This window comes from Stigmatopora nigra, chromosome 3, assembly GCF_051989575.1.
Source record: "Stigmatopora nigra isolate UIUO_SnigA chromosome 3, RoL_Snig_1.1, whole genome shotgun sequence".
Taxonomy (NCBI): domain Eukaryota; kingdom Metazoa; phylum Chordata; class Actinopteri; order Syngnathiformes; family Syngnathidae; genus Stigmatopora; species Stigmatopora nigra.
Window position 1 is genome coordinate 14,926,795 of NC_135510.1, and position 26,565 is coordinate 14,953,359.

The following is a 26,565-nucleotide window of genomic DNA, read 5'->3' on the forward strand; positions in this document are numbered from 1 at the left end:
GTTTTCCAGTTATATATAGTCAGCGTTCTCATTAAAGTATTTCAGTGTGCATGTAAAGTAATGCCTAGAATGGTGTGTTCTCAATTTGGCAGCTGGCCCAGCTATTCTCGTCAAGGTAAATAGTAGGCATTTTACAAGCTATGCCAGTTACAAGGGCAACACCCAAGTCAACACATCTGCTAGCAGCATGTGTGGGAGCAGTGGAAATTGGTGGAAAATATAGGTGTTCTTCAATGTGCACCAAAAAGAAAATAACAAAATGAACTCCATTTGTGGCTGGCCACCAATTCAGGGTGTCCCCCGCCTCTGGCCCAAAGTCAGCTGGGATAGGCTCTAGCACCCCCTGCGACCTTAGTGAGCATAAAGCAGTTCAGAAAATGAGATGAGATGAAAACTCCATTTGGTGGTTATTACTAGCTGCTTTTTTCATCAGTCCCTGCCTTGGATTTTTGTTAGCTTCTTACTAGGATAAAAAAAAAAAACATGTAATATTAAAGTTGATGTCCTTTTACCGAGATAAAACTTTTGCTTTTACAAGATAATAAGAAAGATTGACTTAAATCTTAGAGGCGACCTTGTATGGAAAGCCAATTTACTTATTGTTTCAAGCTTAAGATAGAGCAAGATGAGTGTGTGACCAGGTTAAAGATTGTGCTCAAGGTTTTTTTTTTGTACATTTAAATGGATGGTGCTTTTATTTGCCAAAACGCTCTGCCCACTTTGTCATTCAAACACACTCGCCAAAGCCCACGTGAGTTCCTAAACACACCCACTCGGCATTCCGAGCAAAGAGTTGAAATTTAAACCTTAAAAATTCATATTAGATTAGTTAGCCACTTATTAAGAGATTAGAGAAAAGCACCATTACAATATCTTTAAAAGGAAAACTGCTGGCATTTTCAAAGGAAACTGTTGAGGAAACCTGATAAAACAGAAAACGTTATGTTAAAAATAATGTAAAAAAAAATGCAAGTTGCCCTTTGATGTCTTATTAGCTGCTACAACTAAATTCATTGTCATTCATAGACTAACATTTCCACATCAATCAGAATGGGACTGGAGATATAGATATGTTAAAGAGTGTAATATTGCATCAATTATTTTATGTATTAATTAAAAATTCTGATAGAAGTGTATTTTTTGATTAGACATTTACCCCAAAAGACTGATTTGTCGGAATAAGTGATGATGAGAGTGAGTACTCGTTAAATTTTAATGAAACTGGTAAAGCAGTTATTTCTTGATGAGCTATGAGATGTAAACTTCTACACCTGCTTTAAGTTCAACTATTATTTTTCATTCATCATCCGTATCACCTGTCTTCATGATAGTTGCAGGGGGTCCTAGAGCCTATTCCTACTAACTGAGTGGACGTGGATTACACCCTCATGCTTGGCTGTAGAAAAACAACCTTTCACACTCACAATAACACCTATGGAGAATTTGGAGAGTTTAAACAACACAGCATGAATGCTGGTGGGACGTGAGAGGAAACTAGATCCAAAAACAAAACTTTTTCAGAAGGTGATTTATAAAGTCAAACTATGAACATGGTAATGATTACAGTATTCAACGTTTGCGTTGAGAAGTACAGGGAAGCTTATAAGGACCTGCATTGTGTTTTTGTAGATGTAGAGAAAGCCTATGACACTATAACTAGACAGGAACTGTGGTACTGCATGAGGAAGTCTAGGGTAGCAGAGAATTATGTCAGATTACCGTATTTTACGGAATACAGGGCACACTATTTTTCATAGTTTGGCTTGGACTGTGACTTATGCTCAAGTGTGACTTAGTGGTTCACCCAAGTGAGGCTCAGCCATTCCATTGGTTGCAAATTTCCTAAATGTGGGAATCTCGACTGCATAATTTGTGGTATATCCGTTTTTTTCCGTTCTCTGACACTCAACATCCTATTGTGTTGTTGTTTTTTTAAGTTAAAGTTATCTGAAAAACTGCACAGATGCCTAGTTAGCCTGTTGTTTCTTCATTTCATTTCAGTTTCTGATCAGATAAAAAATGGCCCTCCCAATAATACGACTTGGACTAAAGTGCGACTTATATTATTATTTTTCCGCTTCATTGTGTAATCTTTGCCTGGGTTGACTTAAACTAATTTGTGATTAGTCCGAACCATGTTGTACTTCAGAACATTAGTATGACAGTTGTACTAGGTTCATAACAGTGAAGTGTGCAGTAGGAGTGACAAAAGTGTTCGGTATTGAGGTGGGATTGCACCAGGGCTCAGATCTGAGCCTCCTTTTTGTTTGTAATGACGATGGATAGACTAACTGATGAGGTGAGACAGGAAGCTTCTGAAAATATGATGTTTGTAGATATTTTGGGTGAGCTGTAGAGATACCAGGAAGCAAGTAGAGGAGAACTTAAAGAAGTGGAGGTCTAGTCTAGAAAAGAGATGGGGGACTATATATCGGTAGAAGAAAGTCGAGAGTGGAAAGTCAGGGAACAGGGTTTGAGGTCGCCCTAGGAGAAGATACATGGACTTAGTTAGGGAGGACATGAAAGTGACTGGTGTAGAAGAAGATGTTGCAAAGGACAGGGTGAAATTGAAAAAGATGATTCACTGTGGCGAGTGCAAACAGGACAAGCCCAAAGTGTACTAGTACAAGTAGAAATCTCCTTTTTATTTGGTACAACTAATCGAGAAAATATAGGTAGTTTAGCAAAGAAGAAATTTCAAAAAGGCAATGTGTTCTCCATTTGAAATGCTCTGATTTTCGTCTTGATCTAAGAGAACATCCATCATATTTAACTGAATTTTCCTTCCCTCCCTTCTGGCTTAACCATTGTAAGGGTTAACCATTCTCTCCAATTTCTCTCTGTCCTCCACTTTCCTGACTTTCCTCACCACATCAATATGTACAATCTTCTAACTTAACAAAATGAATATCTCTTTTACTAATTTACCGAATGCATGATCACATTAGAGCAGAGGTCACCACTAAATAAGCCTGAAGTTACAGCTGTTTTGAACCTGCGAAGTCATTTACAGTGAAATGCAATAGATAAAAACAACTAATTAATAATAAAGAAGAGAATCTGGGATACTTGCATACCATTGGGTAAAACTGCTAAAATGTCTGTCTCTGATAGGGGTGTCATTTTCGGTAGATGCTGGCTTTCATTTACATTTCTCACTGCTACCTATGTAAGAAAAAATCTGGGATTTTTCAATTTGTTTTAAAAGATTCTTTCTTATTCTATACACATGACAGACATGTTGTATTCTGCATTAGCAAGTGTGTCAGTTGAGCCATTTTTTACACACATGGCAATACTCTCTGGAAAGGGCATAAATAAATGCAGCAGAAGGAGTGGGGGTAGGGATTTAGTGAAAATGATATAGTGGCTGAGGCAAAAGGGTATGCAGAAACAATCGCGAAAGGGGCGTGAATAACAATCAATGGATCTGAGTGAGGCATACTGTATGTGCATCATCAAATGGTAGCAACGCTCTCTCTCTCTTTGTACATTATAATTAGAAAAAAAATATGTTGATCACACAAAGCTGAGCAGTCTTTCAGAAGCATTTAAACCTTTAGTCTTGTGAAATGACATGCACCATTGTCAGTTTTTTTTCCCTCACTCGCCCTTTTCCTCGCTATAGCGAGAACGCTTATGCATTATTAATATGAAAGTATGTCTGGTTATGGAAGGAACCATATGAGCTGTTTCATCGTGTGAGGGACCACAACGTCTGGGAAATTTAGATTCAAATATTATTCTGTGCGCACTTTTATGCCTGTGAACTATTTCACTTAGAATGCAAATGTTTGCATGCAAAAGCAGTCGATGACAGAATGAGTGTTAGTAAAAAAACAAGAGGAATGGAAAGAATTTAGTTTGCACATTCTATAATAGGAGAGGAAACGTTTTGATGAAAGCGCTATTGCAACCGTGGTTGGACATTCACTGAATGAAAAAAATAAAATAAAAAGCATCCAATAGATATTTACCCCATTAAAATGCTACTGGGGAACAGTGATCATTTCCGCATTTTGGAATAGATTAACAAACTATAGGAATTAAATGGTATACCAAATGGATGGTGGTGTTACACTGTGGATGAGCGCCCAATACAATGTTTTATCTCACCAAAACAATCATATATATATATATTTTTTTGGGAATATAAAAGTGTGTTTCCAATCGTAACCCAAAACATGATTTTGCAGTTATGGCTTGCTATGTACTTGTGCGCAAAGGACGCAAAGCCAGCTAGTATTTTAGTCTGCCACCACTCTCATTAAAGGACTTTGTATCAATGCTGGGTATTGCTTTGTGTTGATAAACAGTTCTCAATAGAACTCTGTTCAACATTAGACACAGTTGAACTTACGCAGTTCATAAATTGGAATGCTCTGTTTAGAAAGAGAAGTGAAAATGGAAAGCAGAAGCGCAAATAAAGGCTATCTTTTTGAAAACAAAAGATTTCGATTTACGTATTTTGTGACATGGGGTGTTTTTGAGTTCCAGTTGTTCCTGATATTGGATAAGAAAGAACATCAAGAAAATATGTTGACTTAATAGCTATTTCGCTGTCAACTGGCAGACACAGAATTATTTTTGATCAAGATACAGCGTTAATTTAGACATTTACATAACCCTTTCATAATTGGGTTTTTGGCAGTAACCCAGATATGCAAGGGAGTGCAAACATGCAAAACTTGAATGTGCTTGTGTCTAGGTTTGAAAAAAACTAATTAGTCTCCCTAGGATCACTCTTTTTGCTCATAATTGGGATAACCCATTTGAGAAGAGTATTCTGCACATGTTCCTTTCATAAGTACAGGAAGTAGTTGATGCTACATAATACATGGGGAAAATGCAAACTGCTTTGGGAGTGAGAAACTCATTATACCATTAGCGCAATGACATGTATTTTAATGGCAGTTAAGCCAAAGGTTACGATTTTGCTGAGTTTAGCTGAATGCAGAAATGATGCGCTTTGTGTCATGCTTTGCATTCTGGATGGAAATATGCCAATTGATTTAGAACTCGTTATCTTTGAGCAGGTAAACAGGATATTATGAATGTCAACTATTTTTTAGAATAAACTGCAATGTAAATGTAGCCACAGACATATTTTTAAACATTGCATTTGCGTTTGTTAAAAGGTTTAATGAAACGGACAGTTTGTAGCACAGAATTATCTCGGAATTATCTCAAAAGGACATTTTGTTTATGAGAACACAATGGGTCTCCTCTGTTCAGATGTTATGTGGCTAAGTAAACAAAGCAATGAACTACATTTTGTTGAACTTTTCGTCTTTAGATAAAACGAAGGACTAACAACTGATGAAGACTAACTTGGTAACATGGGACCATTTCTCCTTAAACAACATTTGTGACATTAGGGACTAAGGGGGCAAAGTCAATCAAATGGTTATGAAAATGAAGCTAAGTTACAGCCGGATAAATAAAATCCGGAATGGTTTTAATATCCCTGGTTAATCACATGCCACCTCACTAAGTGCCGCAAATGACCTAAACTAAGCCATCTAGTTTAAAATGCTCTCACCTAGACTGGTCGGCTTGATGAGTTCGTCCAGCATGTCATAAAATGACAACCTTTGGAGCTTCACATCTGGGTGGACGGGGTGGAGCGGGACGGCGGCGGACAGATGGTGCGTCAACCCAGTAAGCTCGTGCTTCCCTGGGCCGAGCAGCGAGAGGGGTAGTAAGGCAGCAGGTGACGGCGCTCCACCGTGACCCGCGTGGCCCTCGTACGCCAACTGCGTCAGGCCAGCGGGCAAAGCAGCTCCACCTCCTCCGACCATCCCCACTGTGGCTGGGTGGTGTGGTCCGGGCAGGGAGAGCTCGGAGTGAGACACCATTTTTGCAGGAAAGCGTCTCCGGTACAGCTCTTTGATCTTCAGATGCACGGCGGGGCTACAGCCTGCTTTTAGGAGATGCAGGGCCTTGGTGAGAAGCTCATGCTTCCGTCCGTGTTTGTTGCGCCCAGCGTAGCCCAGCAACACCTGGAGCTCTGACACCCGCAGGCTCATCACCATTTGCTGAAGCAAATACATTAAGAGAGAAGAAGAAGAAGAATCAGAATACTGGATCAAATTTGGTGTGCAGTGCAGGATGACCGAGATTCATGATCCAAAAATAGGGCAACTCCAGCTAAAAATGACATCTGATCAATTTGGACTCTTTCAAAAGGTTCACAGATTCAGTTTCAGCTTGCCTATTAATGGATAGAGACCATTGATGGAAATGTATCTGATTTTGCTGGTTCGTAAAAATGTAAATGTTAACACTTGATATTAATAAGATAATGCACGTTTCGGAGAATCAATGTTGACTGATTGCTAGCGAATGACAATGGGAGATGTCCATTTTTTTACCATCTTTCGGGACTATCCCAGCTGACTTCGGGCGAAAGGCAAGAGTACACCCTAGACTGGTCGCCAGGCAGTCTTAGGGCACACAGAGAAACGATCATACGCTCACAATCATAACGAAACCAGCAACAATCGGGCCCGCACCGAGGTCAGGCGAGTAAACTTCTACACCTGACCTGGGCAATCCGGTCCTCAAGGGCCACTGTGGGTGCGGGTTTTAGTTCCACCCGATCAAGCATAGACAATTGAATTAATTAGATTTCTGTTGAAACAAGAAGCACCTGACTGCAATCCACTGATTGCACTTCTAAAATACCAGATTGGTGGAAAGGTTTCCTCTTTTGGATTGGAATGAAAACCTGCACCCACTGCAGCCCTTTAAGGAATTAATTGCCCAGCTCTGCTCTTCGCCATCAGGCGGCTGGTAAATGTCCAATTCATTTAAATTGGAAGGAGCGGTTGTAAATGCTTATTTTCAGTGCCATTAACAGTGAAGACATCCAACCCATGGGTTTGATTTCTAAGAGTAATAAAAATAATTCTACACAGACAAATACATATGCTGGTAGCAAGAAGAAAGAAGAAGAAGCGAGAGTGTGAGAGAGAGAGAGAGCGTGCGAGAGAAGATTAATGCAATTTGGGCTCGGTAGATTTTGTGAGAAAAAAAAACCTCTTCATCTCTCATTTGCAGATATTGTGGCTTTACAAAAGAGGATTTACATCAGAGGCAGGTTTTGAACAGGACTGGTTTTATGAAAATTGCTATTAAGCAAATTAGGAAAACACCACTTTAAACAAAACCAGTGCATGTGGACTATAGTACAATGAGAATAAATATGGCCACTTCCAATAACTTTGTTGATCAAATACCGATACTGTATATAAGCCACTACTGGTGCTCCAGCTGCTACTACTACTACTACTACTACTTCTACTACTACTACTACTACTGCTGCTACTACTGCTGCTACTACTGCTGCTACTACTACTACTTCTACTACTACTACTACTACTACCACTGCTACTACTACTACCACTGCTACTACTACTACTTCTACTACTACTACCACTACTGCTACTACTACTACTACTACTACTACTACTACATCCTTATTTCTATAATTTTCTGCTGTTTTGGTTCCCATAGAAGTAGAGCTCATTAAAATACACCCTGCAGTGATCATCAGTCACATGGTTGATCGGCTTGTGGGATGAGCCATTCAGCAATGCAGACCTAAATCCAATTTGAAGTGTGTGTGGTAGGATAATGAGGGCTGGGCACAATTTGACAGATTTGGAGCGATATACCAAAGAAGGCTGCACAAATTTACAAGTCAAGATGTAGCATGCAGTTTAACGCTGCAATCAAAGATGCTTCAAGCAATATTTGGGGGATAGGGCCACAAATGCAATTTAGATGACGTATATTTTCTTTTATCAAATGAAATTGTGCAGCCAATAAGAGAAGCATTTATAACATAAGTAAGCTATTGTGTTTCTTAGGAACATTGTATTCAGTTGCAGATACATAATTCATGTATTGTTCAAGGAATCCTGCAGGGTTTAATTAAGATTCCTTTGGACTCTGGTCGTTGCATTTAATTGATATTCAAAATTAAAGATGAGAGGCTTCAAGCTTTTCAGTGACCTCAAATCAACAATTCATACTTAAAACAAAGTGACTCAAGGGCAACAAACTATCAATTTCAATGATACTCCCATCCATTAATCCAAAAAATAATAGCTGAAGAAACCTTAAGAAAAAGACACTTTCTTAAAGTTCCCCAACCTCCGGAACAGTCAAAAAAGGGGCTTTTGATCTCCTCCCTGCTAAGCCTAAATGATAACTTGCAACTCTTTGCTTCGAAGTGCAGTTCCCGTATGACATTCAAGGACAGTGTATAACAGAAGTGCTTTTCATTCAATCATTTTCTGAACCGATTTATCCTCACTAGGGTTGTGGGAGTGTGGGGGCTGGAGCCTATGTCAGCTGAATTCAGGCCAGATTCAGGGCACTCCCTGAATCTGTGGCCAGCCAATCGCAGGACACGAGGAGACGGACAACCATTCACGCTCACATTCATATCTAGGGGCAATTTATAGTGTTATAATGTTTTTGGAATGTGGGAGGAAACCGGAGTACTTGGAGAAAACCCACACATGCCTGGGGACAACAAACAAACTCCACAAAGGTGGACCAACCTGGATTTGAACCCATGACCCCAGAGCTGTAAGGACAAGGAGCCAAGCAATTATTTTGGTATTAATTTGGATATATGAATTTGTAAAAAATTATCCATTTTAAACAGAATTAATTCCCACAGACTTTTCAGTAAGTTTAATGGTTCGATTCCTGCTTGTGTGATTTGTGTCAGGAAGCTTAAACCAAATCTATAGTGCGGATGGACTGTTTTGTTGTGGCGACCCCTGAGGGGATAAGCAAAACGTCAGGCCTGGTTAGTAAATTGAAAAAAAATGAGGATATTTTGAGGGGGGCTGTCTATCCAGCACCACATCATTTCAAATACACTTTTTCATATCTCAACACAAACACACATACAATACAAACCACCCCCAACCGCTCATTCCAAAGCAAGCATGCACATAAAAAACACTCACACAACTGAACACAACGCTCACCATTCGCATACTGCGGATGTGTAACATTCCTTTGCCAGACCGACAAAAAAGAGGAAAACAAATACATTAAAAAAACAGTGGGGGATGGAGGTAGAGGAGCGGTAAAAGAATAGGCTATAGGTCACTATAGCTTCCCCTGTGCTATGATTTGGTCTGATCTTGAGTCCATACTGTTCTTAGCTTCTGCTCTCGCTATAAAGGTAGTTTTCCCTGTCAGTCTTCTCGATTGTATTTTTAAAAAATGGATATATTTAATTTTCCCTGCTTGGAAACTAACCTGTATGCATTTTAAATCCCTTGATGTGTATGGTTGGAGCGAGTGCTATTCTAGAATAATCCAAATCAATTATCATCATATATAAAATTATTGTATTTTCTGCTCTATAAGGCGCAAGTAAAATACTTAATTTTTTCAAAAGCCGGCAGCACGCATTATAAATGTATCAATATTGGTTAATGAATATCCCTTCAACACAGCTCCATCTAGTTAATGTATAACACAACTCCTATCCCATACTACTACTACAGCCACATGTAGGGGATGTATGACACAACTCTCTACTACTAGTAGTACTAAAACAGCTCTTACTACTAATACTACTGCCACCACAGCTCCATCTATTAGATGTATAAACACAATCCCCTAACACTACCACCAAACTGCATCTTATAATCCGGTGCGACAACTTTTAAGAGGGGCCATTCATTGAAAGTGCATCTTATAGTGCGGAAAATGCAGTATATGTATTTTTTTTTTTACTGATCAATATATGTTTTCATTTTTTATGTATTTAATGATTTTCTCAGCTTGATTGAATATCTGTTTGGAAGCAAATACACAGGTGAAAGATTTTTAAATGTTATTTTTTTGCCACCATGGGGTTCATATCAGGGATCACAGCATTTAATTACAGTAGTATTAATACATGATAATACATTAGCATTTAAAATAAATCTTTGAAGACACCGAAGAACACTGAATTTATACGAGGTATAAATTAGAGTAGACAAAAGAGAGAAAAGATGAAAACAAAATCAAAGTACAAAGAAAGTTCCAACACAAACAGAACGGAGGATCAAGTTAGATACGAGAAATTAAACAGGGATATTTTGAGTCTGGAAAGAGGACTGAGTGGGAAAGAGGGTGTATGGCAAATATCACAGGGTAGAGAGTTTCCAAGCTAGAGGGTAGAAGAGGAACCAAGTGATCAAGGAGGAATGATCACGCAAGGAGGTCAGTTTTGTATGATGGAGCCAGGCCTTGAATAGCTTTGAAAGTGATGAGGAGTATCTTTTTGTTAAATCTTTACTAAACCAGAAGACAATAAAGTTGCCTAAAGATGGGGTTGAGTGGAAGGGGTTTGTGTGATGAGGCATGCTGCTGAGTTTGGGAGGAAAAGCACTTTCTGAAGGGATTTATTAGGCCGGCCAAAAAGCACTGAATTGCAATTGTCGAGCCGGGAGGGGACTGGGCTGCAGACAAGAGTGGTGGGAGCTGAGATAAAAGCGGAGGCGAGAAATATGGCAAAATGGAAGTGAGCTGATCTAGTGATTTTGTTAATATGGGAGTGGAAGGAAAGCATGCTATTCAAAATTACACCCAGAGTGACGGAGAGATGCATTATTGATGGAAATAGAAAAAAAAATTGAATAATCTGACAGCCAGAATACATTCTATTGCTATATCAGTTATATAAACATTTATTTCATTAGAAATTTGATTTATACTAGTTGGGATTGTGGATATGTATTGCATGCTGATACCATAGCAGTGTGTGGTGAATGTGCACGTTGCCCAAAACGTTGCAAAATTGCAGAACTAGTGCTAACCACCAAATTGGGAATTGTTTCATCTACATGTACCATTTCCCATTCAAGCATAGCTTTTAAAACACAAACATTTTCAGTATTTTATTATGATTGGTGCGCAGACACTGGTGCGGTGGGTTAGGATTAGCAGGATTAGAGCAATTTTGCACAATACAAAATTAGCCAAACCTCTACAAGGAAGGTGGTCATCTTCAAATCCTCAAAAATATCATAATAACTGTATATATAAAAAATCATCAAGGAAGAAGACTGTTAATACAAGTATTAAAGACAATTATGAGAACAAGGTATGACCAGTAATCAACTAAGTGATAATCAAATGGGCAGAGAATTTTTTTGGCAATCAATAATTGTTTAGAAACTAGAAATGGAAACATGCACTCAAATGTGGTGCTGCTGAAATGGACAAAATGGGGTAAATTTTCTGTACGTTTCTGTTCACTACATTTGACATTTTTAGAGAGCTCCCAAACTCAATCATTTTGTCAGAAAGAAGACTATATATGGATCAAAGGGAGTGTGCATTAAAGTAGATAACTATAAAATTACTTTGAGTCTTAACCTTTGCATATAAGCTAAGAAAGCAAATCATAAATGCAAAGCCATTACACAAAACTCTCTCGCTCCCTTATCCCTTGTGCCTTCACCCCCATCCCCCTTCCTCTCTTATTTAATGGTTTCAGCTGCCTATCAAAAGCCTCCTATTATTGCAGGGCTGAATTTATACAGATCGTATCACAAGGAATTAATATATTTAGATCAGGTATTAGCAGTAAGCTTATTTGCACACAAAAACATTGAAAAAAATGCAATTCTGAGCAATACTGTACAAAAAAAATATATGTAGTACCTAAAAGGATGAATAAACAATAGCAATGGATGACAAGACTGAGGCAAAGAATGATACTGAGACCAAGTGCTCTGTTATGATACTCTTTCAATTCCAATTTTATCTTGTCAATTCTAACAAAAAATAAAATTACATTAGACACATCAGTACAAATCTTGCAGGGGATTTTCAGATCAGTATTATTACATTCCAAGCAGTTTTCCTACAGAGTAGAATAGTATAGTCCTTATTGTCATTGTACATGCACAACATTGAAAAAGCCCCCTTAAAAAATGACATTAAAAAATGGACGCAACATTCACACAAGCATTCATTTTAAATCTGCAGTGTTTTACGACTCACAATAGCACAATTATGAGAAATCACCAAAGGTCTTCTGGTAACTAAACAAGGGTATGATACAGCATCATCAAGACCTAATAAATGTTTATTAACTAATAGTAAATAAATGTTTGGTTGTTTTTTTTTTTGGGGTGGAAGTCGTAAACCATACTTCCTATAAAGCTGCCAAATCAATCACCAATTGGGAAAAAACAAGCTATTACTGGAGCTACTGATATTTTTTGTTCACAATGCAGGCGTTCTGTCTCATTTTTGCCAAAACATGATGTTTATTTAACATTAATATTGGATCTGTGAGACCCAAACGATCTATTAAGTCAAATCATTGTGGAAGTTATCCAGCATTTATTGTACTAAGCCTCTAATTGTATACATCAAATTGAAATGCAATCTGCCAAATGAAGAAAAACCAAATGCGCACACACGAACATACACTATTTCATCGTAGTCATATAAGGCTTCATCTTAACTAAGTACAAAGACATAGTACATGCATGCGAATGCTCTAGCAAACCGAGTTGGCATGCGAGGGACACCCACAAAGCACCAGAGATCATCAGCTTCACACTGATTGCCAAATGGCTGGTGTGCACAGGCTTTAAAGGCACCAATTTCTCTTGTGACCTTTCTTAATGCACAATACAAATGAATAAATTGGATGAAAATTCCAGGTCGCCCTAATTTTTTATAAGGTCCGGGTTGGAGGCTGAACAGAATATGCATGTGGCATAATTGTACCTTCCAATTTAAAAGGAAAACTATCTAAGTAAACAATTAAATTCTTTATTTTCAAAAGTGTTGGAAAAATAAAAAATCATGCCAAGTAAGTTGATAAAAATTAGGCATATTTTGTGATGCATAACAGAATGGAAATTTGAAAAATGTGAATAAAATTGTCACAGCAAAGTAACTATTTGGAAGAGAGTTCAGGCTCTCACCGCTCCATCAAATTATTTCACAGACAAAAGGTTTTGTGTCTCTATAATGTAATCTATTGAATTCAGAGGGAGGCAACAAGTGCACTCTTATTCTGAAATTGTCTTGATTTCAAATTGGACCTGCAAATGCATGCTCGGTAAATTTAAATCCACATTATTCTTTGTATAATGATGGTTAGATGAAATGGGATAGATGGATGAATGGGGTAAGTTGTTGTTTTGTGATCCACAGAGATTTGTATACATCGAAATGAAAACAATGATTTGCAGTATTGTTAAAATTGTGCATAAATTTGTTCAGTTTGATTTGAAATAAGATTAACAAAAATACAATCATCAGTAAATTCGAATATTTATTTAGCTCAATATTGTACATTTATGTATTTGTTTGGAAAACCCATTGGGGAAAATTACTTACTGTTATTTATAACTTATTAGACCCAAAATATAATGGCCCGGCCTACTTAAGATTTAATATCCATGATTGTGCTCTGCCAACCCAAATGAGAGTGACACCCTGCTAAAGACAGAACAAGACCAGAAGTCAGTCAGAGGGAAACCCAAAGAGAGAAGGCAATGATCAGTCTATTGCATTGCTATTGTTGGCTGTTTGTGCAAATACTGGCTGTCGGAATATTGTTGTCCCTTTCTCAGTACATACGTGTAGATTTAGAACGAGACCTTTACAGGTATATACTGGTGACAATAGCAGTGCAGTAAATGTGCACACTTAGCAGGATCATTATTAACTCACCCTGAATAGAAAAATAGCCCAATGCACAGATGTATTAGAGAGATAGATGTCTTATTTGCACTGATAACAATTATGAGTAACAAAAAGAGTGCCATTTCTTGAGTCTGTAATTGGGTAGCAACCAGTTCAAGATGTACCCGGCCACCTGCCCATAGCTAGCATTCCTGCAACACTCGTGTGGTACCAAAAATTAATTAATTCATCAATCTTCGATATATACTCTCCCAACCTCATTTATAAATCAGAACACGTAAACAAGTGGTTGTTTCAGCAGGCCATAAAATTCTGTACAATGTTTGTGGTTACCAATCTTTGTTGCGCATTGGGTCCGCAATATGTTTACACAATACTAAAACTATGGTAAAGAAAAGCTGCAAGAAAAAGCAGCTCTTATAAGTCACAGGAAGACTGGGAGATCAGGAAGATGAGGGTAATGTTGTGTCAAGTAGGTTTTTTTAGGGTGTTTAAATGTTGTGTAGGCGTGAAGGTGGAAACCTGCACATACCTGGCCATTATATAAAGCTCCCACTCTCAGGTCAAGGGCTCTGTACAGAGTGTTAGATCCCTCCCTCTCCTTCTCTCCTCTGTGCTCCCATCCCCCCAGCTCTTAGCTTTCCAGGCTCTCTGACTCTGAAATACCTTTCTGCCTGTTGTTTCAACTTCCTCTGGACTCTGAAGTATCTAAAATCATAGTTCATAACATCACTGATTAAGGATTGGATTTGAGACTGTAAGGTATAGCAAGGTAGCATTTTTTCTGAACATAATTTAGACAGCAACGCTAGTTATCTTTAAACGACCCTTAAGGTCAGGTTGTAAGTCTCCAGGAGCCCCTACAGGGATGTCCATAAGCAGTCATTCATTCATTTTCTGAACCACTTATCCTCACAAGGGTCGCGGGCAAGTGCTGGAGCCTATCACTGCTAACTACAGGCACCAGGTGGGCGACACCCTGAATCAGTGGCAAGCCAATCGCAGGGCACACGTAGAAAGACAACCATTCACGCCTACACTCACACTCAATTTAGACTCCATGTTTTTAGGATGTGGGAGGAAACCAGAACATTAGGAGAAAACCCACGTAAGCCCTTGGAAAACATGCAAACTCCACACAGTGCTGACCCACCTAGGATTGAACCCTCGACCCCAGAACTGTGGCGCAGACACGCTAACCACCCGCCGTCCTTAAGTGCTTTAAACTTAATATAGTAAGTCAATGACACATAAAGGCAACATTGGAAAGAATGAGCTGCATGGGGCTCCAGAGCCAAGAGTTGACAAACCATGCATTACCCCTTGGCGGGGCTCCGAGGAATTTAGATTAGCACCCTTGGCCCCTTTAGATAAATGGAACCCTGAACAATGCTATACTAAAAGAGAAAAATGAACTGCCCTGCTTAATGGGAACATCCCCACCACTCCTGAGGCGAAATGAGTCACACATGGTGACAGGCAGGGTGTCAACTTGAAACTCATCCTAAGACTGCTAAATGATAAAAAAAAATATATATATATACATACATTGATGGCTGCCATTGTCACAATTGAAGTCATAATGAAAATTCATACCAAGATGCACAAAGACAAAAATATTATATTGCATTTCTCACAAGAATGATGTCCAAAAAGATGATGACCTTGATTTAGATTTACAGTAGTAAGCATTGAGAGATAAAATAGACTATAGAAAAATTATCCCTATTCCTTACATGTTCAAGATTCTGTCAAACAGTGTGTATACACAGAACAAACAAGGGGAACAGCCTGTCAATTTATGCCCCCTCAGGCACTATCAAAGTCATAATAAGGAACAGACGGCACGGCACCTATGTTAGTGAATTACTCAATTCCCAGAGAGATTGTGAAGTTTGATACGGAGTTGCAAAGAAGGATAAAAGCCGATTTTCTATTGGACTTTGATGCAGCCATTCTGATTGAACTGGGGTAAAAGAGGTTAGAGATCCCTACACGACATCGGGTAGAGTGTGAATGTCTGACGCATAATTGCTACTCAGTGCTGTGCCTGAAATAAATACAAAAAAAAAACATGTTTCGCAAACGAATCTATGTTTGCGAATATTATGGCATTGTGACAATTGTGTTGATTTGGGGAACAAATGGTTGAGTTTGCATAAGCGGTCCAGAAAATGAATGTTACACTAAATAAACTTCCAGGGAAAGCTAAAGGTAAAATAACTAAAAAAATTATTTCATTAGACTTCAACTCAACTTGTGTAACATCTTCAAAATGTACAACATTATTCAAAAACATTTCTCTGAGATAAATATTACCCCAACAATGGATTTTAGTAAAATGTGGCTTCTGTCATAGGTGGTGAAAAAGAGCCTTGCATAACATTTTACAGGTTAAAATGAAAATGTGCAGGTAAAATGTTAGGACTTTCAATAAGTATATCGTATTATTATATATTGTATATTACGTATATATAGTTTACAGGGATAACATCGTACAGATGAGCTGATTGATTGACTACCGTATTTTCAGAGTATAAATCACATTTTTTTCATAGTTTGGGTGCGACTTATACTCAGGTGCGTTGTATACTCTGAAAAATACAGAAATTACAAATATAATCTGTGAATCGTCCGCTATCAACATAATAGTTTGTGACAGCACTACAAACAGTTGTTTTGATTCTTCTAATTAATTGTGAAATAGGAATTACAATAAAATATAAGTCCATTATCATGCGCGGAACTAATACTTGTTCTTTGATAGTAGATTAGTTGTTCTACATTTTGCACTGCCCTGACCAGGGATTTCTTTTACTTTTGTTTTCATTCCATGTGAAGTTAAAGTCTTTGAAGTGGAATTAAGCATTCTAGTTTTATAATTATTGCATTCTGAGAAAAAGAATACCTTTAAGAAGTTGTTTTCCTGATCTGAGTTCAGATACTTTATAATTTATATTTGACTTTGATTATTCAGCAGAGACCATAGCTAGACTTGTTGAAAAATCCTAATTTCATTTAAACTAAAGACAAAAATTAGGATGCATGCTTTTTTTCTGTATGCATTGATATCGGATCGGAATTTGGCATTGGCGGATACTTGGAGATGTTTAGACATGGTTACAAAAAAATGCAAAACAATAAATAACCATAAGTTTCACTAGAAGGCATAGAAAAAAGGAAAAATGACCGCTCCGTATATCATTATTGTCCAGTAATAAAGCTGCTATTCCCTAGATTGCAAACACTTAATTAACAATCTAAGTCATCAAACAAAAAAATTAAAAGTCTAGAAATAACATGAATTATTTTTTTGTCAGATTCCTGAGATAATGAGTGTCTGCCAGCATTAGAGAGGAAAATATTCATCTTTCAGCCAACCCAACAGGAGGGTGGTCAGAGAAATGTCTTTCTCTTCCAGTTGGAAGCACAAAATTACGTTCCAAACTGTTATCTTGCCATGTCCATCTCAACTGTGACATGTTTCCATGGCAACAAAACTGCCTAACACCAGAGTCCATAAGAGCTCCCCCTCTGCTAAATTGCTCCAGACGTCAATGACTGCTGACAAATAAGAGGCACACTATAAGCCTTTGCAGCCTGGGTTGGGCAATATGCAACCTATTAATAATATGCAAGTAGGGTGTATTTACTTGCTTAGATTGGTAGCTAAAATGCATTGGATAGATCTTCTCAAACATCAAATTGACACATTTGTTTTTCTGTTATATATTGTTAAATAGGGCGGCCCGGTGACCGAATTCTTAGCGTGTCGGCCCTGCAATTGGCTGACTACCAAATAAGGGTGTCTCCTGCCTGGTGCCCACAATTAGCAGGAATTTCCTCTGAAACTCCCCCAATCGCTAAGATGTTGCAATGTCAAGGTCTCTACAACTGATTTTTGGTACTTAAACTTTTGGTAAATGTGTCATTTGTATATTCGGAGCTTCAATCACTTCACACAGCAGAAAAGAAAAACCCAGAAATTACAGCGTTTGAACGTAAAAAAAAAAATTGAGAAAAAGCAAATAACTGTCCCTTCATAATTGGGGATTCAACGGACCCCTTGAATCGGAATAGAATGGAAAGATTGCTATCGATTCTCATCCCCGAGGTGAATTCTTATCATGGCAGAGGAGACAAGAGAACAGGTATGAGAGCAGAGCAGAAGACCTGTATCATTAGGGATTAACCTAGCCACAGGCTCTACAAATAGACTGTCTCCTCCTATAAGCTGCCAGAGCACAGACGCTTATTTGTATTGCCATGTTGCTACTGGAGAGAAGACAGTTCAAAGAAGCACAGGCGGGCCCAGACTCCTTTGAAACTCAATTAAATACAACAGGGCACCTTTGAGAGTCTGGTAATGTTATACCCATGAACTTTGTATTGTTAGTAAGAATTCATCCTGCATTCATAAAAAAAAGCAGTCCCAATGGAAACAATTTGATTTGTTTCAATTGTTATAATCATGTTAACTTACTTTTATATTTACATTGTGCAGCAATCACAATAAAAGTGGGACAACTTCACAAAGACATTCATTCATTCGTTTTCTGAACGGCTTATCCTCACCAGGGTTGCGGGGGGTGCTGGAGCCTATCCCAGCTGACTCTGGGCACCAGACAGGGGTCACCCTAAATTGTTGGGAATTGCAGGGAATGAGACGGTCATCCTTTACAAAGACATGATAATATACTTTTAAGATGAATATATATAATATATAATATATATATATATATATATATATATATATATATATATATATATATATATATATATATATATATATATATATATATATATATATATATATATATATATATATATATATATATATATATATATATCAAATTACTTCTTGACCCTCAGTTATTTCCACATATCTTAATTCTCATCTTAGCGAAAGACAGTAAATAAGAAGAATATGTACATATACAATAAATATATATACAGTGGTACCTCTACTTACAAATGCTTCTACATAGAAAGACACCCATTGAGATGCCATTTACTCTTCTAATATACAAAAACAAGATCCACGTCACAAAATCCCCCAAAACGGCTATACATTTCCTGTATCCGTTATTTTATTGTCTCCTGTTGCGGTAACATTGCGTCCTGTTTGACATACTCCCTACATTCCGGTGGCCTCCCTATTTTTATTTTTTTTAATTTTTTATTTTTATGTGTGGTTAAAGCTTTAGAAATTTACTGGTGCAAATTAAATGATGAAGCTGGCCCTTTTATCCATCCATGACTGATATTGAAAAGGCAATTTGGCCTTATAAAGATGGAAATTAGCCCTCGGCTACAACCTTACATATTTACATTCATTAACATGAATATATATTCATTAATATGTTCGGACCCTTTATTTCCGAACTGTGAGGTACACATGGTAACCACTCGTCCGTGCTACCCTGAACTAAATGTGCCGTTCCAAAAATGATTGAGGAGCAAAAACCTTGTTCTGATTCAAGTCAAATACAGTTGCAATGAACAAAAAGGGGAAACTATGATTGAAATTGGAAATCATATTTTAATATATTTTCTTCTTTTACCATCAATTAGCTTAGGTTTTATTCTATTTAACAGTCATTGCCATTCAATAATTATTGCTGCCATATATTGTGATATCATATTGCTGATTCACCTACAAAACGTTGGTGTTTGACCTTGGAAGTTTAACTGTACTTGTGTACACTTTGTGTTTGTGTTATGTTCACTGAAAAGTGTTTTGTGATGGCAAAATGATGATATGATATTTTGTAGCAATCACAAAAGCCTTGACAATTAAATTAATGGTCAGAGTACATTTCAATGTGGTTTTGTGTTTGGTCCATCTGCTATTTTAATCTTAAAGAAAGCTCTACATGGGATTTGCACCACTCAGCCACAACAGATAAGTTTCTTATCAGCATGCAACAAAACAATCCCCTTTAGACTTTCATGGATAAGCTCTCATTTCAAGAACCCTGTTGATTTCCTAATCATTAAATATAAATACGGAGGAAACAAAAAAAAGAAGACCTGTGCAAATTAAAGCAGTTATCGTATTTCTAAATTTTAATGATGCAAATGATGAAACACTAATCCTTCAATTATAACCAGTAAAACATATATCGCCTACAGCTGGGAGGAAATTAGTGACTAATTTATAAGGGAATGAATCATGACATCAAATTTTTAGGATATTCTTTTGTAGATTTACACTCCTGGATCAAGTAATTATCTGAGTGGAGTACTTGTGTTATCTATAAGTACTTTTAGAACCCAAAAACTTTAATGAGCAATGGTGTTTCTTTGACAAAACTGTTCATTCAGATAGGAAGAAGGATTGCCTCTTGACTTGCTGCACCATTTGTCTAATTGCAGAATATTCATACACATTATATCGTTTTTTTTTTTCTTTGTATGGGAGAAACCAACTGAAAAGATTTTCTGTCCTATTCTGTAGATCCCTCAACCACAAAAGCTAGTGGAAACACACCAGGGTAATGTCTATAAATAGACGAAAAAGCAGATCAATACCTGCTAGAAAGGTTCCAACTCTTATCTGGGTGTTTTCAAGCAGAGGTGAAAGAAGTACTAACACCATGTATCAAAATAGAAATGGAGGGACGTGTGTAAAATAAAAACACCTGGGCAATGTAGGCAGTTACTCTTGAGGGGGAGAAAAAAAAGAAAAGAAGAAAAAAATCGATCATCTTACATTTTGCATTGCGATATCTTACTATAGCGTTGTTAGCATAAAAAACAAAAAGTGCTCTCACCTTAACTACGTAATCACAGAATTGTTTACCAGGCGGAGAATAAATAACGTTGATTATTTAGGGCCAAAACCATGTACCGTATTTTCACGACTATAAGGCGCACCGCATTATAAGGTGCACCCACAATGAATGACATTCCCACCAGCATCCATGCTGTGTTGTTTAAACTCTCCAAATTCTCTATAGGTGTTATTGTGAGTGTGAAAGGTTGTTTTTCTACAGCCAAGCATGAGGGTGTAATTCACGTCCACTTAGTTAGTGGGAATAGGCTCCAGGACCCCCTGCAACTATCATGAAGACAGATGATATGGATGATGAATGAAAAAAAATAGTTGAACTTAAAGCAGGTGTAGAAGTTTACATCTCATGGGTAATCAAGAAATAACTGCTCTACCAGTTTCATTAAAATTTAACGAGTACCGTATTTTCACGACTATAAGGCACACGGCATTATAAGGTGCACCCTCAATGAATGACATTTTTCCATATATAAGGCGCACTGTATTATAAGGTGCACTGTATTATAAGGCGCACTGTATTATAAGGCGCACTGTATTATAAGGCGTACTGTCTATTTTGGAGAAAATGTAAGACTTTTAAGTGCGCCGTATAGTGGTGAAAATACGGTAATTGCTATTGACTTCCAGGCATGAAGCACTCACTACACAGTCACCTCTAGAGCCAGCCATTGTTGATGTTTTGGATTTTTTTGTATAAAATCTTGCAGTGGGGGAGGAGCTATATGATGGAAGATTTTGTAAACTAAAATGGCATCTGCATATTTAACAGTATTGTTTCAGTTCAGGCGTTTGTGTTTTTTTAATATCCGACAGTGGTAATTTTTCATTTTTGGTTTTCTGTTTTTTCCATATATAAGGCGCACTGGATTATGAGGCGCGCTGTCTATTTTGGAGAAAATGTAAGACTTTTAAGTGCGCCTTATAGTCGTGAAAATAGGGTATAAATATTTTAGATTGCACATTCAGTGCCAACCAAACCCATCCATATTTTTACATCAATGACAAGTTTCTGAAGCAGCTCTACTGTGAATTTCAAGCTGGTAGACATTGTGAATGAGACAATCTCACTGAGCGAGTGCATCAAAGCATGCACCATTATTTATATTACACAAGACCAATTTCATCACACCCAAACATTAAAATGAATGAGAAGAAAATGGGGCCATCGAAAGTAGGTCTAATTTGAAGTATGTTATACTCACAAAGAAAATGTATACATTTCTCAGGGTATGTTTTGAGGTACTGAGAAGAGGTATGTGTGCAACATCAACATGACAAAGAGTATAACTAAAGAGTATAACTGTTTGACAATACACATATACAGAGCCCAGCAAATTACTACCGGCACATTTAACGGGCATTGGGGTGAATTAAGTCACTCTGTGAGTATTAATTTTTCACAATTATTTTGCAAGCAGTCATTCCCAACTTTTGTTTTGCCTGGTTGTTAGAATGCAACCACAGTTCTTATTTTAGAGTCACGATAGCAAAAATAAAACAACAAAATCAAAGTCGTTCATATTTCACACCCATAAACTAGCTTATTTTCTACTTTTGATTACTAATGAACAGTAAAATCCAAACTTTTTTTCATGGTGAGAAAAAGGGAATCTTCTCTTTCATTAAGTATATTTGGAGTATACGTCTCAAACTGAAAAAGCGCTCTAAGCAACCAAATACAATGCATTGCCATATTTAGAATGCATTGCCATATTTGGAAGAGTGAGTGTTCCCTTCCCTTATTCCCCAAAATGTCCCAATTCCTTATCTTTTAATCGCATGACATAACTCCTCTGCATATTTGAGTAGAATAGGCTCGTTCTTGAACAAGTTATCACAAAATTCCTTTTCTGATCTTTGTGACTTTTAACCAGTTATGAAGTCAAAGGTCACACAGGTCAGAAAAAAATGAACACATCTTCCGTTTCATATTAAAAACATATCCTTCAAGTTTGATCACAATCCTTTTATTCATTCTTGAGTTATCTTTAACAAAACAAGAGAACCACAGATTTGCAAAGCTGAATACAGTAATATGCAGGCAAATGCGGGATATTTTCCTTCAGTAGCTGTATGATTGGGAGTGCATTGTCTCTCTGTGTGCCCTACGCAGTTCTGGGGTTGAGGGTTTGATCCCAGGTGGGCCCTTACTGCATGGTCTACCTTGTGTGGATTTTCTCCTGGTACCCCTCAAAACATGCTTGGTGGGCTGGGTGAACACTTAAAATTCCCCATAGGCATGAGTGTGCATGAATAGTTGTCCGTCTCCTGGTGCCCTGCAATCGGCTGGCCACCAATTCAAATTGTCCCCCACCCGGTGACTGAAGTCAGCTGGGATAGGCTCCAGCACCCCCAGGGACCCTTGGGAGGATAAGCAGTTCAGAAAATGAATGAATGTGTTGAATGAGTTAAATAAGAACATGGCTGCGTCCCATCACCATTGTTAGTGCCTTGCTCACATTCTACCAAGTGGCTACTCATCTATGGCGTTAGATTGCTGCCACAAGTACACCACAAGTCCATAAGAGTAATGTGAAATACCGCAAGCAAAAAACATGTTCCATAAGCGTAACGTGAAATACTGCGACCGTAAAACTTGTTCCATAAGCGTAATGTGAAATACCACAAGCATAAAACGTGTTTGAAACATACGCTTGTGATGCACACTTCACTCATACTTGCGACTCAATTCAAATTACAAGCCGGTCAGTCTCAACCTATCAGGAGTCAGCATGCAGGAGAAATTCGGATTGAGTGCTAACTGTCCAATCACCTTCTACATAAGCACAACCATGGCGTCCATCCGGAAGGTCATGAGTCGCTTCCGGGTTTGACGCTTCTTGTATTTGGAATTGGTGCAACAATCTTGCGCCATTCACATTCCTGCTTTTTCCACCTAAGCAGAGCCCAAAAGTTTAATCGATCAAAACATCATCCGTGAAGTTTGAACCTACAGAATAAACCATTCTACTAATTCACTGTCATTGACGTTAGAAGACATCCAGTTCACAGGAAGTCACAGATCAACCATTCAACGTCACCCCATCAAAGGCTGCCATTGACGGCGTGAGACGTCCAATCCACTTTGAATGGGAAATCCAATTGAACTGAAATGGATAGAGCGATGTTTTGATGGAAGTCGCTATGGCTTTTTCTTTGGCGACAACCATATCTGTTTTATTGGGTCAAGTTGGGCATGTCAAAATAATTTGCTCAGATCTATATTTTTAGTGTCCAATAAAACAGTGCATATGATCATAATGAAATCTGAATCCTGATTAGGGTCAAGATATCTTGTCTATGTAAACAGCCAGTGTGGTCACTCCCCCCTCAAATAGAATACAGTAAGGGAGCACCTGTGCTATGCAAATTCAGAATCAATAGTGTACAAGGACAATTTTAAGTCAGTTTTGACTGGGAGGGTCTGTCAGCGACCATTCAATGGCTTCCAGTTAAAACGCGATGCGAGGCATTCCAGTTCCAATGGATTTGACGTCGATCACCGTCAAAAATGGCTCGCCTAACGGTACAGAAGCCGCAAAAGCCAGGCGTTCATCATCAACAGGTTAAGTGAGCGTTAAAGATGACCTGAACCTGTCGTAAAACTACGAACCAAATCGCTCTAGTAAATGAATGATGATTAGGAGGCGGATCTCTAATTGGTGGTGCGCCGCTCGCAGACACCCACGAATCCGCTGTCATGTTGGATGGAGCTCAGCGTGACAGTCTGACAGTCGAGACCGATCACTGTCCTCCACCAGGCGCATTTTCAAGTGACTTTAAAACGGGAAGTAAGCCGATAATGTGACTTGACGTCCATGCTCGTCCATCGCTCAATTTGGGGTTCCGTCCAGTGGAGCCAGGAACCAGGAGCCAAGAGCCAGGAGCCAACCCCGCAACTCTCCATACCAACATAAACACGCTCGCTCGTGCACTTCGTAAAGTTGCATGACTGTTTGCGGCGTTTACGTCATCTGCGTGCACATTTCGGATCGCGGACCTTTAAACCGGCAAAGCCACGCGTGACTTGACAAGTTAAGACTCGGCAACGGCGGAAAACGAGCAGGGTTCCAAGCTGCGCCTTACCTTCAGTTCCGCACTCTCCGCCATCTTGTATTTCTCTGCGCAGGCGCGCTGAGGTACCTCGATGGCGGGCACGCGCACCGCGCTTCGGAGCGCGCAACCAACCTCATAATTATGATTAAAAACGCACATTCCTCTCCAATCTTGTTTCTTTTTTAAACAAGTAATGATCACTTCTATTTTTCACTTGTCTATTTCACTTGAACTCAGTCGCTCATGGACAACGGCAGACGTCCAATTCATTTAAAATTGGACGGTTGGCTGTGAATGTTTCTTTCAAAATAGATGTCCCATCAATTTTAACTAGGACAGGTTGGCAGCGAATGAATCCCAGTCGAAATAAAGAAGTTTAGCATCGTCAGTTTCACTGTCAAATGATTGCTGTCAGAATTTCCCACCTAAAACGTATTGGACGTCTAGCGACGTCAATTGTAGGCAATGATTTGATAACGTGGAAAATAGTTTGTTTGTTTGAATTTTCCTTTTAACACAATAATTTTGTTGCGTTTGCATGAAAAAGATTAACAACAATCTTGGAGCACGTTTTTGAACATATACATTGTATAACACATTTAATTAAGACCGTGTCATATTGATATTGCATATAATTTGCAAATATTTCATCGACATCACCATTCAAGAAACGATCAAACAATTTCGTGGTAGAATTTGTATTACTACATGACTTTTTAAAAAAGTTATTTTACAGCCACTAGAGAGCGCCCAAGTACTTCAAAAGAATTAACATGATTAAACCAAAGAATTGTTGCATTAATGCAAACACTGTTATGCGTAATTTTGGGGTCCTGCTCAAAATCTGATATAATTGACACTTTGTTTACCTTTTTTCGGCAGTTATGCTATCTAGGAAAACTTCCTATATATCTAAAAAAATCAGTCAAATATTGACCAGCTAATACAAATGAGTCAAAAAACCTTAGTCAAGTATTGTATGAAAATATATAAAGAATCCTTATATTATAGCACAAATATTTAAAAAAAAAATGGAAAACTCTAAAGGACAAAGAAAAAAAATTACAGCAGATTTGAAATAAAAAGTGTTGCAGAATCGGGGTAAAAACTCAAGAAACATCAACTTTGTGTCTGTGTGTGTGTGTGTGTTGTGTGTGTGTGTGTGTGTGTGTGTGTGTGTGTGTGTGTGTGTGTGTGTGTGTGTGTGTGTGTGTGTGTGTGTGTGTGTGTGTGTGTGTGTGTGTGTGTGTGTGTGTTTATATGTAATTAGAGTGTAAGATCTGCATCATTTTCCAACCCATGTGCCTTTACTGTACATCTACTTGTCATGTTTATTCTTTTGTGGGGTGTAATGCTTGTACATAGATAGCTCAGGCATAAAAGCATATTTGCATTCAGGTTCAAAACTATTGTACAACACTAAGCTTTATCTATAAAATATGGGATTAGAGTCATGCATTTAAACATGGGGAAAGAGTTTGTATTATGACAGTGTGTCAGCCAGCTGTCACATTGTTAATAGCCTTGGATGGAACAGGTGTTTTTGCCCACACACGTTTTATACAGGTTTGCAAATTATATCAGCAAATAAAGTCCAACAATGTCAACATGGGATCGAATACGGAATGCGGTTTTCATATTGGCCATGCAAGTATATATATTAAGTGTCAGAATAACCGAATGAAAAATGAAAAGGGACAGTAAATAGTACATGGATACAACTTAAGACACTAACAAAGACAAAAACTAATGACAAAAATCTGCGCGGTCAGATCTAATAGTCGATAAGATAAACACTGACTCAAGCAATGTTTTAATGACCAGTTCATAATTGAACAATTCATTTGGTACTGGGAACACTGGGAATTGTTCACAGACCAAAAAAAACAAACAAACTATGATGCAGATGTGCTAACATATTCTAAACAGTTGAGACACCAGTCTTGTGGAAAAAGGTATCCGTCAACAATGGAAACAGCCAATAAATGAGTATTACCAATAATATGCAGTTTATT

The 26,565-nt window shown here is 38.1% G+C and overlaps 1 protein-coding gene across 1 annotated transcript in view; it reads right to left on the reverse strand.

Annotated features, from left to right (window-relative positions):
• The window catches only part of LOC144194475 (E3 SUMO-protein ligase PIAS1-like), a 38,814-nt gene extending 14,181 nt beyond the window's left edge, over positions 1-24,633 (reverse strand). Inside the window, exons 1-2 of the mRNA XM_077713572.1 lie at positions 24,581-24,633; positions 5,543-6,038 (exon numbers count right to left, since the gene is read on the reverse strand). Of these exons, the coding sequence (XP_077569698.1) occupies positions 5,543-6,038; positions 24,581-24,604 (520 nt within the window). The 5' untranslated portion in view covers positions 24,605-24,633. The remainder of the gene's footprint in view (positions 1-5,542; positions 6,039-24,580) is intronic.
• Between the last annotated feature and the right edge of the window lie 1,932 nt (positions 24,634-26,565).